This window comes from Notolepis coatsorum, assembly GCF_963971535.1.
Source record: "Notolepis coatsorum genome assembly, chromosome: 12".
In the NCBI taxonomy this organism is placed as follows: domain Eukaryota; kingdom Metazoa; phylum Chordata; class Actinopteri; order Aulopiformes; family Paralepididae; genus Notolepis; species Notolepis coatsorum.
The window spans coordinates 121,743,320-121,758,770 of record NC_140176.1 but is presented as its reverse complement, the minus strand read 5'-3'; the positions used below and the strand labels follow the sequence as shown (position 1 = coordinate 121,758,770).

The following is a 15,451-nucleotide window of genomic DNA, read 5'->3' as shown; positions in this document are numbered from 1 at the left end:
TAAACAATTGAATACATGTAATAAAAACTATTTACAACACAATACACCATACATACATTTATTCATTCATACACTCATTCATCCAAACACCAATAATAATAATCTTCATTTATATAGCACCTTTCATACATGGAGTGCAGCTTAAAGTGCTTAACAGAGACACGTGTTTAAACAAGTCAAGAAGAAAAAAAAAACATAGTAACACAGTAAGTCAAGAAAAAACAAGAATACCATAAGGTCCATAAGCTCAAAATAAATGCATGCATGCATGCAACACTCCCAGACGTACCCCACGCGAAGGTAAGGAAAAACTCACTAAAACCTAACAATAGGAAAAAATGCACCACAGGCAATGTGGAGGAGAGAAACCTTAGAAGGGCCATTCAAGGGGGGATCTCCCTTCTTAGATGTCGGTGATATTAGTGTTGCATGTTGGATTAAAAAGAGGCGAACAGCTGGTAAGCATGCACCCATGTGTGTAGTGAAACACAGACGAGTGCATGCGATAGCAACTGAACATTTTGAAAAATTAAATATAAAGCTGATAGTGATAACAACTGAACATTTTATAAGATTAAAGATAGAACTGATAGCGGCTCCAGCCGAGGCACAGGGAGGGGTGCGTCCTCCTGAGACGTTCCACACTCCGGCCACCACTCCGAGACAGCCGAAGACAGGGAGACAGGAAGCGACACAGAGAGGGCCGCATCCCCCCGGCCATCACGGGACGTCGAACACTCCGGCCACCACCACGAGACAGGGAGACAGGGAGACAGGGAGACAGGGAGACAGGGGGGCACGCAGAGGGGCCAGCAGGGGTCGCATCCTGGGTGGGCGTCATCACGGGACGTCCAGCACTCCAGTCATCACTAGCACCAATAGGTGTTGTCTTCATCCTCCTCCTCCCACTGTACACATACGGTGTGGAACCACTTGTGACAGTTGTCACACTGGACCCACGACACTAACGCACGAAACCCACCAGGCGCGGGCGCAAGCACGCACGGGTTTCGTGCGAGAACAGCTTGCGTGGCCGTCCACACCGAGTTCGACTTCAGAGCGGGCGAAAGTGCACGGAGGAAGAGGCACATTTACATTGGAACAGCTGTAAATGCCGAGTCTATATACGAAGTCAGTCCCCGTTTGAAGATTTTGTTAAAGATCTCCAGTTCCAGTGTTCTATTGTCCATTTTGCATGTATAACCAGTTATTATATAATTAATTAGAATGTTAGAATTAATTTTAGAATGATGAAATCAGTTCAAGTTTCAAGTTCAAGTTTCTTTATTAGTTGTCATACAAAAATACAGAATACTTTTATATGAAATGCTTCTTTCTGTTTTGCTCCTGAGAGTGCTAGATAAAAATAGATAAGTATAAAATAAGTATGAAATAGCGGCGGTCAGGTGGCGTATCGGAGATTGCATTCGTCACCAACACCGGAGACGCTCACAGCTCCGGCGTTGTCACCAGCTTGGCTGGCCGTTCATACCAATACAATTGGCTGTATTAGAGGGTGGGAGAAGCTGGCGGGGTGGGTCCGGGTCGTTGTAAACAGCGACTCCTACAGTTCGGTCGGGGTGCCTGCTCAGCGCGGATAGGATCTAAGGGGGGTAGTGTGATCCTTCCACACGTTACACCCTCTCAGTGAGAGTCCGTGCTGCCAGGTGAAAAGAAGCGGTTGATTGGCTAGACGTGTGTCGGAGGAAGCACGTGATAGCCTCCACTCTCCCAGACCGACTGTGGGGGGTAAGTGCGCAGCGACCAGGAAGGGGATTGGGAATTGGCATAACGACTAACATTGGGATGGGAGAAAATTGGAGGAAAAAGGAGGGGGGAAAAGATCAATAAATTTTTTTTTATAAGTATAAAATAGAAAGTCAAGTACGTAGACAAGTGTAAACAAAACAAAAGTGTTCAATATACAATATACAATGCAGAGTAGAGAAAAAGTAACTGAGTTACAATACAATATACAGTACAATGCAGACATGGGATGAGGTACAACTTGGGGTAAGGTGCAATGAGGTATGAGTTGTAGTGCAAATCTCTTTACCAATAAATATAAAGTGTGTTAAAGTGGGTGCTACAGTGAGTTGTTTATTTAAAGTGAGTGTGTACGTGTGGATGTGTGTGCTGTGAGTGTATTTGAGTGTGACTGTACTAAAAGTATAGTATGGTTTATTGTTTCTTAATTGCTTGCCTGGATAAATAAAGGTTAAATAAAATAAAAAATTTAATTTGTATTGGGAAAGATACAGACACATTAGCTGGTTGAACAACATCTATATGTAGGGCTGTACCGAATGCGTGTATCCTTTCGGCAACAAACGTTTCCTTCCACGTTGCTCTGATTGGCCAGCGATCTACGCTCGTTTCGCCCCTACGCCGGTAGCGCTCGCATGCGCATTTTGTTTTTGCCCCCACACGCTCACACACGCAGGTTTTAATAATAATAATAATAATGCAGGTTTTGCCGCCACGCCGGTAGATAATAATAATAATACTTAGAATAATAATACTTAGACAAACGCACGCAATTGGCACAAGTGTAAATTCTGCATTCGTCACTCAGTTTTAACATCGATGCACTTAGCTCAACTTTGCGTTTAATTAATTTATCATCTCTCTATATTAACGTAACTAGCTATTCATATCAATCGAAATAACGTTCATCTCTCTATATTAACGTAACTAGCTATTCATATCAATTGAAATAACGTATTGTATTGTTTTCATCTCTCTATATTAACGTGATTCCATCAACACATAGGTAATATTTAGATCACAGGCTGGTCATGCATAATCTCGTCCACCAGACTCTTCTACCGAATAGATTACACTTTCTGTAGGCCTAACACTCACCTACTCATTCTGTTGTGACACAACATGACATGTTATTATCATTATTATTATTATTATTATTTTATTTCATTGTGTTTTTAGCCCTAGTTGCACTTTTGTTGCAACCCCAGTTATCCCATTAGTTCCCCCAAACTTACTGTAGGTCTGTTATGTTAAGCTAAGAAGAGCCCGGAAAAGGAGCCGCGCCCACAGGAAGCAGAGATGGAGGGTGTGACAGAAATAATCGTTAGATTAGTCGACTAATCGAAAAAAGTATCGACAGATTAGTCTATCAAAATAATCGTTAGTTGCAGCCCTAATGGGAGCGAAAGTGAAGCGCTGATCGCCCGTGTTCGGTCTGTCAGCCTTCAGAGTCTGCAGGGGGTTCCTCCTTTCTACACCGGTCACACCGCCAGGTCCCCAGCTTTTGGCGGTGTGACCTGCAGTTATTAACATGTTAACGGACAAACTCAAAAACATATGTAACGTATTATCGATGGGTGTCGTCACTGTCGTGGGTCTGGCCTGGAGCAGGAGGTGGAGGCTCCTGATGGGTGTCGTGGGTCTGGCCTGGAGGAGGAGGTCGAGGCTCCTGATGGGTGTCGTGGGTCTGGCCTGGAGCAGGAGGTGGAGGCTCCTGATGGGTGTCGTGGGTCTGGCCTGGAGGAGGAGGTGGAGGCTCCTGATGGGTGTCGTGGGTCTGGCCTGGAGGAGGAGGTGGAGGCTCCTGATGGGTGTCGTGGGTCTGGCCTGGAGGAGGAGGTGGAGGCTCCTGATGGGTGTCGTGGGTCTGGCCTGGAGGAGGAGGTGGAGGCTCCTGATGGGTGTCGTGGGTCTGGCCTGGAGGAGGAGGTGGAGGCTCCTGATGGGTGTCGTGGGTCTGGCCTGGAGGAGGAGGTGGAGGCTCCTGATGGGTGTCGTGGGTCTGGCCTGGAGCAGGAGGTGGAGGCTCCTGATGGGTGTCGTGGGTCTGGCCTGGAGGAGGAGGTGGAGGCTCCTGATGGGTGTCGTGGGTCTGGCCTGGAGGAGGAGGTGGAGGCTCCTGATGGGTGTCGTGGGTCTGGCCTGGAGGAGGAGGTGGAGGCTCCTGATGGGTGTCGTGGGTCTGGCCTGGAGCAGGAGGTCGAGGCTCCTGATGGGTGTCGTGGGTCTGGCCTGGAGGAGGAGGTGGAGGCTCCTGATGGGTGTCGTGGGTCTGGCCTGGAGGAGGAGGTGGAGGCTCCTGATGGGTGTCGTGGGTCTGGCCTGGAGGAGGTGGAGGCTCCTGATGGGTGTCGTGGGTCTGGCCTGGAGCAGGAGGTCGAGGCTCCTGATGGGTGTCGTGGGTCTGGCCTGGAGGAGGAGGTGGAGGCTCCTGATGGGTGTCGTGGGTCTGGCCTGGAGGAGGAGGTGGAGGCTCCTGATGGGTGTCGTGGGTCTGGCCTGGAGCAGGAGGTCGAGGCTCCTGATGGGTGTCGTGGGTCTGGCCTGGAGGAGGAGGTGGAGGCTCCTGATGGGTGTCGTGGGTATGGCCTGGAGGAGGAGGTGGAGGCTCCTGATGGGTGTCGTGGGTCTGGCCTGGAGCAGGAGGTCGAGGCTCCTGATGGGTGTCGTGGGTCTGGCCTGGAGGAGGAGGTGGAGGCTCCTGATGGGTGTCGTGGGTCTGGCCTGGAGGAGGAGGTGGAGGCTCCTGATGGGTGTCGTGGGTCTGGCCTGGAGGAGGTGGAGGCTCCTGATGGGTGTCGTGGGTCTGGCCTGGAGCAGGAGGTCGAGGCTCCTGATGGGTGTCGTGGGTCTGGCCTGGAGGAGGAGGTGGAGGCTCCTGATGGGTGTCGTGGGTCTGGCCTGGAGGAGGAGGTGGAGGCTCCTGATGGGTGTCGTGAGTCTGGCCTGGAGGAGGTGGAGGCTCCTGATGGGTGTTGTGGGTCTGGCCTGGAGCAGGAGGTCGAGGCTCCTGATGGGTGTCGTGGGTCTGGCCTGGAGGAGGAGGTGGAGGCTCCTGATGGGTGTCGTGGGTCTGGCCTGGAGGAGGTGGAGGCTCCTGATGGGTGTCGTGGGTCTGGCCTGGAGGAGGAGGTCGAGGCTCCTGATGGGTGTCGTGGGTCTGGCCTGGAGGAGGAGGTGGAGGCTCCTGATGGGTGTCGTGGGTCTGGCCTGGAGGAGGAGGTGGAGGCTCCTGATGGGTGTCGTGGGTCTGGCCTGGAGGAGGAGGTGGAGGCTCCTGATGGGTGTCGTGGGTCTGGCCTGGAGGAGGAGGTGGAGGCTCCTGATGGGTGTCGTGGGTCTGGCCTGGAGGAGGAGGTGGAGGCTCCTGATGGCCCAGGACTACAGGAGGCTGCAACACAATAAGGGGAGGGGAGCACCACTCAAATTAAACATTGTAATGTGTTATCTCACCTAAGAGCGGTGAGCAGGCGGGCCTTGGTGGTGTTCCTCCTGACCTTTCCAGATCTTCGAGTGAACTCTATCTGGGCCAGGAGTTGTCTCAGGTCCGCCGTGATCCTCCCTGCTGTTACAAGGGGGTGGTTGAGGTAGGGGTTGGGGGGTGAGTCCTGGGCTGGAGCACAGGGGCTGGGTGGGGGGCTAGGAGCACGGGGGCTAGGAGGGGGGCTAGGAGGTGGGGGGCTGGGAGCACGGGGGCTGGGAGGTGGGGGGCTAGGAGCACGGGGGCTGGGAGGGGGGCTAGGAGGTGGGGGGCTAGGCTGGGAGTAGGGGGGCTAGGAGGTGGGGGGCTAGGAGCACGGGGGCTGGGTGGGGGGCTAGGAGCACGGGGGCTGGGTGGGGGGCTAGGAGCACGGGGGCTGGGTGGGGGGCTAGGAGCACGGCGGATGGGTGGGGGGCTAGGAGCACGGCGGATGGGTGGGGGGCTAGGAGCACGGCGGATCGGTGGGGGGCTAGGAGCACGGGGGATGGGTGGGGGGCTAGGGCTGGGGGGTAACAGCAGGGTTGGCACCAGGAGATGCAGGGGAAGGGGTCCCGTGCCGTGGCCCAGACGGCATGACCCGCGACCAATCAATAGCCGCAGGGTCCAGAGGGTAGAGGCCACACCTCCTGAGGCCAGCCACCACCACCCTCCGATCCTTCTGCCTCTGGTAGGCGTCTCTGAACACCCTTGAAAACTCCTTCTTAGAAATCATGAAGGAGTGGCTAACTGCCGACAGATCTCCCACAAGCCCGGAGAAATCTGCCTCTGAGGGTGCAAAGAAACTCACATCCAGAGGCTGAAGGATGTGAGAGGTGTGTGGGGGTAGGCACAGGAGAATGACCCTCTCCCTCTGTGCCGTCCGGACCAGCTCTGGATCCAGGTGGGACTGGTGACCGTCCATCACGAGCAGCAGCGGGTGCTCCTCCGTGGCATACTTCATGGAGAACCACCTAAATAGTTCTGAGTCAATGTACCCCGCTGGCGACTTCCCATAGAGGGCATTGGGGACTCCCTCCCTATTGTAGGGCCCTCCCGGTTAGCCCCCCTTATAAATTATAAAAGGGGGGACGTCCTCCCCAGCCGCGTTGAGGCAGACCAGGACCGTGAGGTGCTCCCTGGTTCCCTGGGCCTGCCTGTAGGCGTGCTTCGTCCCGCGGGCCACGACGACCTTCCTCCGGTTGGAGTCCAGCTGAAACCCCGTCTCGTCACAGTGTTAGATTCTGATCAATCAGCCAGTATCACGTCTCCGTCTGTTTGGCTTGTGTAATCATCTCCCTATCTGCGTTGTGTTTTATCTCTCCGACGTCTCATACACTGGCTGTACAATCCTTATCATTCCCCGTTAATGCAATCCGTGAGCATAAGTATTCACCACCTTTGTAAGAATTCGACACTTGACAGTGGAATACCTTTTCTCGGAAAAACGCTGTTTATTTCATAAACAAAACCTCATAATCAGATGGGAACCAATTCGTATTGTCCTTGAAAAGTCTATTTTAATGATCTCTCCTTTAACCCCGCTCGGGGATCCTCGCGGCCTGGTGGTTATTCCAGAAGCCTGTCGTTGTGGCACTTCTCTAGTGCTGCCCTTTCCCCCCCCCCCCCCCCCCACCTCTCTGTGAGGGGAGGAGGGAGCCGTCTCAAAGTCTCTGGTGGTTCCTCAGTCGTTCTTAGTCGTTCTTGGTCGCTCTTGGGCTGGCTTACACCCGGAAACACTGCTAGATTTATAGGATCTTCGTCATAGCAACGACGGCCGCGCCCCTCTCCTGGTTGTCATGCGACGCGCTGTCATAGCAACTGCTAATAACCTCTAACACACATTAAAACGTCTGTTTTCATTAATGTCAAACCTAGGATCTCGCCTGCTGCCGTTCTTATCAGCTTGTTGATGTTCTGATGGAATGCAAACATTCTGCTCTGCTAACACTGACTGCCAGCCACTAGACCGCTATTCCTCCACCGTTCAACCCTCTTTTTTTTTTTTTGATCCACTTTTTCTCCCATTTTTCCATATTTTCTCCCATCCCAATTTCGTATCATCCAATTCAACCCTCCCCTGTCACGAACGCTGTTTCTTGCCTCCCACAAGCCGGCTGCAATGTGGACTAAGTCATACATAGCACAAGTCCCCTCCGGTACTTGAGGTAACAGCAGTCGCATCTTTTCACCTGCGCAGCTCGATCTCTCAGTGGCGAGGAGTAACGCGTGGGAGGCTCACGCTGCCCCCGACACTTCCTGATTTTACTGCGCAGGCGCACCAACCGACTTGTAGGAGTCGCTTGTTCACAACGTTCGATCCCCACCCTTCAGTTTTCCCTCCCCGTAATACGGCCAATGTGTATTACTGCGGACGACCAGCCAAACTGAAAAACAATGTGGAGAGCTGGATTCGAACACGCGAATCCTAGCGTCTCCACACTGGTGGCGAGTGACTTGTCCACTACACCACCTAGCCGCCCAACCCTCTTAAAGCTCGTCTCTATATATCGGTTATAAACTAAATATACATTGAAAAACACCGATTTCTTTCAACAGTTATAAATATGACAGGGTTTCTCCCTCAGCCCGTGCTCCTCCGTGGTGCTGGTGAGGAACTGGAAGTAATCTTCTATGGCCCCCCTGCGTCTAGTTTTTTACCAACCCAGTTCTGCGATCTGATTGGCCACTGATGTTTCTGGTGCGATCTGATTGGCCACTGACGTTTCTGGTCATGTGACATGTGCGCCCAATCGCGTGACGCCTGTGTCTTTGCCCATTTCCGCCTCGAACAGCAGCAAACTACCTAACGCCTAGTTTATCACTGGTTAAGCTTAGGCGACTTTCGAAGTTGGTTAAGGTTAGAGTTTGGAATCAGGGCTGGTGTTCTATCGCCCTGCTCTAAGACAAACTCTAACCTTAACCAACTTCGAAAGAGTGCCTAAGCTTAACTGGTGAAAGAAACAAGCGTCACACGATTGGCCGCACATGTCACACGACCAGAAACGTCAGTGGCCAATCAGATTGCAGAACACGAACGCGGAACTGGTTGGTAAAAAACTAGACGCGGCCCCCCTCTTGGCGCAGGCTGCCCTCCCACGGTCAATGGTTCAGTTCAGTTCAGTACATTTTTATTTTGGATATTGGACACGTAACAATGGTCATTCCATAAATCGCCAACGTTTTAGCAGCTGCTAGTTCAGCATTGTCCAATTGTCCTCAAAGGGCACTAGGCGTGTCGGGCCCTACCCCTGAAGACTTTATTTAAATTGTTTACATTTACATACATGCATACATTACTATACACATATACCTGCACATGTCTATATATACATACACACCTACCCATATTCATACATGTATGACTACAAGATGTTTATAGCATTGCTCTGTATATATTAGGGGTGTAACGGTACGTGTATGCGTCCCGCGACTTCACGGTGCGGACGTCATGGTTCGGTACATCCAGCCATACGACGAATACGTCTCATACCACTAGGTGAAACTAGGGTCGCACGTTTTACAAATGTATGCTCAATATCTTTACTTTACTTTACACTGGCTTACTAACTAACTTGTGTGGTGTTAGACCCGGTATAGATAAATGGCTATAGACATCAGTTGGCTTCATAGAAATGCTACAGCTAGCTCTGTGGATCACATGTGGCTCAATCAAGGTTCATATTTGACTAGACACTTCAGGAGCGAGAGGGAGGTGGAGAGGAGGAAGAGAGCGAGAGGGAGAGGAGGAAGAGAGCGTAGACAGTGAGGTAGAAGACAGAGAGGTAGAAGACATTTTTATGTTGAAACGGGCCCCCTTAACCTTAAGGCCGCCTAGAGGTTCCCAGTTCAATTCCCGCTCCTCCCGGGCAGCGTGTCGAGGTGTCCTTGAGCAAGACACTTAACCCCTGACTGCTCCCGATGAGCAGGTTGGCACCTTGCACGGTCGCCTCCGCCGTCGGAGTGTGAAGGTGTAAAATGTGAGGAACGATTTGAAAAAACGCTTTGGATAAAAGAGATATATAAATGCACCATTTACCATTTACACCTGAATTTCCCCAACGGGATCAATAAAGGGGATCAATAAAGGGATACCTTATCGTATCTGATCTCTCCGTCTCTCTCTAGGTAACGGTAAAGTGATGGTGGAGGTGAGAGAGGAGAGAGACCAGGTTCTGCCGTCAGAAGTCACAGAGGACACCATCAAGGTAGGAACACCTTCACGGAGACCTCCTGGTCTGTGATGGCCACGCCTCTTTCAGAGGAGACCTCCTGGTCTGTGATGGCCACGCCTCTTTCAGAGGAGACCTCCTGGTCTGTGATGGCCACGCCTCTTTCAGAGGAGACCTCCTGGTCTGTGATGGCCACGCCTCTTTCAGAGGAGACCTCCTGGTCTGTGATGGCCACGCCTCTTTCAGAGGAGACATCCTGGTCTGTGATGGCCACGCCTCTTTCAGAGGAGACATCCTGGTCTGTGATGGCCACGCCTCTTTCAGAGGAGACATCCTGGTCTGTGATGGCCACGCCTCTTTCAGAGGAGACCTCCTGGTCTGTGATGGCCACGCCTCTTTCAGAGGAGACATCCTGGTCTGTGATGGCCACGCCTCTTTCAGAGGAGACATCCTGGTCTGTGATGGCCACGCCTCTTTCAGAGGAGACTTCCTGGTCTGTGATGGCCACGCCTCTTTCAGAGGAGACCTCCTGGTCTGTGATGGCCACGCCTCTTTCAGAGGAGACATCCTGGTCTGTGATGGCCACGCCTCTTTCAGAGGAGACATCCTGGTCTGTGATGGCCACGCCTCTTTCAGAGGAGACATCCTGGTCTGTGAATGCCACGCCTCTTTTGGGGGGAAAACAACTGGTGGAGTAAACGGAGATAGACATTGTTTGTTTGGACATCACCTCAATGTCTCTGTACACCTCAATGTCTCTGTACACCTCAATGTCTCTGTACACCTCAATGTCTCTGTACACCACAATGTCTCTGTACACCACAATGTCTCTGTACACCACCTCAATGTCTCTGTACACCTCAATGTCTCTGTACACCTCAATGTCTGTACACCTCAATGTCTCTGTACACCACAATGTCTCTGTACACCTCAATGTCTCTGTACACCACCTCAATGTCTGTACACCACACTGTATCTGTACACCTCAATGTCTCTGTACACCACCACAATGTCTCTGTACACCTCAATGTCTCTGTACACCACCTCAATGTCTGTACACCACACTGTATCTGTACACCTCAATGTCTCTGTACACCTCAATGTCTCTGTACACCACAATGTCTCTGTACACCACCTCAATGTCTCTGTACACCTCAATATCTCTGTACGCCACACAGGGTTTCCGTTAGAAAAAATTGTTGCCGGCCTCAGTGTCCGGTAGATTTCAATCTACCGGTCAAATGAGAGAAATTCCGGTCAGAGTTTGAGCTTAAAAACAATTGATAGGCAAAAGAATGACAACAAAACAAAAGAATGACATCATCAAGGCATGTAGATTTATAATATTTTTACTTAAAACTAGGCTACTTTTGCGTATAAAGCCATTATATTCCAAATAAAATAAGTCCCGAGACTCCATGCTGCTGCCGACTTTAAATCAAATAGGTGTCTGTGGGCAGTCGCCACATTAATAAACAACAGTCTGTTATAATCACATTTTTATGAGCTAACGAATTCCGTTATATTGGACATTTGTATTAATTATATCAAGCGAAGAACTGAGAAATTTGGCAGAGAGAGACGGCAACATTATCGTGGGTTTGCGTGACGACTCTCTCTCTCTCCACCTCCCAACGACTGATTTGCGAGAGTATGTCGATGCAGAGCAGCAGATTCAGCTGTTATTGGCTCTTTTCTGGCTCTATCTGGGGACCGCACAGCAGCGCCCCCCACCCAACATTGAATTGCCAATGGCTGAATTGGAGTACTGCAATGGCCGCTGTAATGGCCGCTGCTGCTCCGGCTCTGCAGCTGCATGCAGTCGCAAAACCCAGCACTAAGCTCTCGCTGACAACATTATTATACCTGCTTGGTGAAGCAACGATGAAACAAATGTAATGATTGTTTCGTTCATCGCATAGGCTATTTAATTTTAGCCTATTTTAATACAATTCAAATAATCAAATTGTGCTTAGACTCAGGGAATTATTTTCACCGGACATTAAGACCGGAGAGATTAAATGTGTCGGACTTCAACAGATTTTGCCGGTCAAATACCGGTAATTACCGGCTAATGGAAACGCTGACGCCACAATGTCTCTGTACACCTCAATGTCTCTGTACACCTCAATGTCTCTGTACACCTCAATGTCTCTGTACACCTCAATGTCTCTGTACACCACAATGTCTCTGTACACCTCAATGTCTCTGTACACCTCAATGTCTCTGTACACCACAATGTCTCTGTACACCTCAATGTCTCTGTACACCTCAATGTCTCTGTACACCTCAATGTCTCTGTACACCACAATGTCTCTGTACACCTCAATGTCTCCTCAATGTCTCTGTACACCTCAATGTCTCTGTACACCTCAATGTCTCCTCAATGTCTCTGTACACCTCAATGTCTCTGTACACCTCAATGTCTCTGTACACCACAATGTCTCTGTACACCACAATGTCTCTGTACACCTCAATGTCTCTGTACACCTCAATGTCTCTGTACACCACAATGTCTCTGTACACTTCAATGTCTCTGTACACCTCAATGTCTCTGTACACCACCTCAATGTCTCTGTACACCTCAATGTCTCTGTACACCACCTCAATGTCTCTGTAAACCACCTCAATGTCTCTGTACACCACAATGTCTCTGTACACTTCAATGTCTCTGTACACCTCAATGTCTCTGTACACCTCAATGTCTCTGTACACCACCTCAATGTCTCTGTACACCACCTCAATGTCTCTGTACACTTCAATGTCTCTGTACACCTCAATGTCTCTGTACACCTCAATGTCTCTGTACACCACCTCAATGTCTCTGTACACCTCAATGTCTCTGTACACCACCTCAATGTCTCTGTAAACCACCACAATGTCTCTGTACACCTCAATGTCTCTGTACACCTCAATGTCTCTGTACACCACAATGTCTCTGTACACCAATGTCTCTGTACACCTCAATGTCTCCTCAATGTCTCTGTACACCACACTGTCTCTGTACACCACCTCAATGTCTCTGTACACCTCAATGTCTCTGTACACCTCAATGTCTCTGTACACCTCAATGTCTCTGTACACCACAATGTCTCTGTACACCTCAATGTCTCTGTACACCACCTCAATGTCTCTGTAAACCACCACAATGTCTCTGTACACCTCAATGTCTCTGTACACCTCAATGTCTCTGTACACCACCTCAATGCCTCTGTACACTTCAATGTCTCTGTACACCACAATGTCTCTGTACACCTCAATGTCTCTGTACACCACAATGTCTCTGTACACCTCAATGTCTCTGTACACCTCAATGTCTCTGTACACCACCTCAATGCCTCTGTACACTTCAATGTCTCTGTACACCTCAATGTCTCTGTACACCACCTCAATATCTCTGTACACCTCAATGTCTCTGTACACCTCAATGTCTCTGTACACCACCTCAATATCTCTGTACACCTCAATGTCTCTGTACACCACAATGTCTCTGTACACCAATGTCTCTGTACACCTCAATGTCTCTGTACACCACCTCAATGTCTCTGTACACCACCTCAATGTCTCTGTACACCTCAATGTCTCTGTACACCACAATGTCTCTGTACACCTCCTCAATGTCTGTGTACACCACCTCAATGTCTCTGTACACCTCCTCAATGTCTCTGTACACCTCAATGTCTCTGTACACCTCCTCAATGTCTCTGTACACCTCAATGTCTCTGTACACCTCCTCAATGTCTCTGTACACCTCAATGTCTCTGTACACCTCAATGTCTCTGTACACCTCAATGTCTCTGTACACCACCTCAATGCCTCTGTACACTTCAATGTCTCTGTACACCACAATGTCTCTGTACACCTCAATGTCTCTGTACACCACCTCAATGTCTCTGTAAACCACCACAATGTCTCTGTACACCTCAATGTCTCTGTACACCTCAATGTCTCTGTACACCACCTCAATGCCTCTGTACACCAATGTCTCTGTACACCTCAATGTCTCTGTACACCACCTCAATGTCTCTGTACACCACCTCAATGTCTCTGTACACCTCAATGTCTCTGTACACCACAATGTCTCTGTACACCTCCTCAATGTCTGTGTACACCACCTCAATGTCTCTGTACACCTCCTCAATGTCTCTGTACACCTCAATGTCTCTGTACACCTCCTCAATGTCTCTGTACACCTCAATGTCTCTGTACACCTCCTCAATGTCTCTGTACACCTCAATGTCTCTGTACACCTCAATGTCTCTGTACACCTCAATGTCTCTGTACACCACAATGTCTCTGTACACCTCAATGGATTTGAAATGAAACAATCAAGATGTGCTTTCAGTGCAGACATCCAGCTTTGACATCTACATCCATTGTCAAAGTGTCCATGGAGAATACAAGACAACACTGGTCACCTTTAACTGATGAACTCTCTCTGCCTCTCTCTATGTCTCTCTCTCTATGTCTCTCTCTCTATGTCTCTCTCTCTATGTCTCTCTCTCTCTCTGCCTCTCTCTCTCTCTCTCTCTCTCTCTCTCTCTCTCTCTCTCTCTCTCTCAGGTAAATGAAACTTCCTGGAATGAGCTTGACTCTGAGGAAGAGGAAGATGAGTGGAACCTGACTGTTTCCTAGAGAGAGAGAGAGAGAGGAGCTGGATGTATAAATGCCCTTTGTCAGAAAATACTTGTTTTATTTTGTCATGCTGTCTTTAATAAAATACTATTGTTTTATTTTATTTCAGATTCCAAGACACTATTTGTCATTAAAAATATAGTTATGAATCTCAGTGCGGATGTTTCTTTGTTCTCAACCCACCTAACATGAATCTAGATGTTATTGTTATCCATCCTGTCCACATTCATGTTTCGTAATGTTTGGGGGTTAGAATTAGAAGTTATGAAACTGGGAAACGGCTGTAAATAGTCATGTTTCTAAAAAAGAAATTAATAATAATAAATGTCTTTGGTGTGCGGTCACGCCGGCTAGCGTTAGCTGCTGTAGCTACTAGGGCTGAGCCCAAATGTTCGGACCTTCGTTCATTACATTGGCATTCTAATCTTAACTAATGGGTTCGAAACACCGCTTTTCTTTTCTTTTTTCAAATGTTTAATTTTTTATTTATTTTACATTGGAAAATATATATCAGAATGTGATATATATATATCACAATATCACAGTACTATGTTGTGTTTACAATCATTTGAATATCACAAAGTCAAGTGTGTTAGGGAGTGGGGACTTGACTTGTGCCATTGAGATTTGTCATTTGATAGATAATTTTAGGCATAATAAAGCATGTTGATGAGTAACTTTGGTTTGGTGTGTCTTTGGTTATAGAGAGATATTGTGTTATATAAAATAATATAAATAATCATTTTCTATCCATACAGAGGAGGCATACTTTAAATATAGTATAACAATAAGGCATATTTGAGTCAACTTTGAGTATCATTATGTATCTCGAGGCTGGGGCCAGCATGACCTCTTTTTTTGGAAATCAAAATATGCTACATGAAGGTGAAACTGTTTCTTGTGATGCTGGCTAAGTGCTGTAGCTTCATGAAGGAGAAACTGTTTCTTGTTGTGACGCTGGCTAAGTGCTGTAGCTTCATGAAGGAGAAACTGTTTCTTGTTGTGACGCTGGCTAAGTGCTGTAGCTTCATGAAGGAGAAACTGTTTCTTGTGATGCTGGCTAAGTGCTGTAGCTTCATGAAGGAGAAACTGTTTCTTGTTGTGACGCTGGCTAAGTGCTGTAGCTTCATGAAGGAGAAACTGTTCTGTATCGTTAGTGGCTTAGCTTGGCATCGCTACTGCACTATCTCGCGTACGTGCACGCGTACTGAATAAACCACAAATGTACCTCTAATACCAGTATTAGTCTGACCACACCCCTCATCAGCTTACCTTCATAAGCAGGTGTGTGGTCACCTGCTCTCCTCCTTCTCGCTTTCACCACAAGGAAGAGGTGCCTCGGTAGATCCCCACACTTGACACCATGATGGAAGAAATTGGATTAGGAACAGCTTGGGAAACAAGGATACGTTGACATCAT

The 15,451-nt window shown here is 48.9% G+C and overlaps 1 protein-coding gene across 1 annotated transcript in view; it reads left to right on the top strand.

Annotated features, from left to right (window-relative positions):
* The window catches only part of LOC311238034 (RAD52 motif-containing protein 1-like), a gene marked incomplete at its 5' end in the record, with an annotated part of 49,238 nt that extends 34,541 nt beyond the window's left edge, over positions 1-14,697 (top strand). Inside the window, 2 exons of the mRNA XM_084325998.1 lie at positions 9,353-9,432; positions 13,960-14,697. Coding sequence (XP_084182124.1) covers positions 9,353-9,432; positions 13,960-14,031 — 152 coding nt within the window. The 3' untranslated portion in view covers positions 14,032-14,697. The remainder of the gene's footprint in view (positions 1-9,352; positions 9,433-13,959) is intronic.
* Between the last annotated feature and the right edge of the window lie 754 nt (positions 14,698-15,451).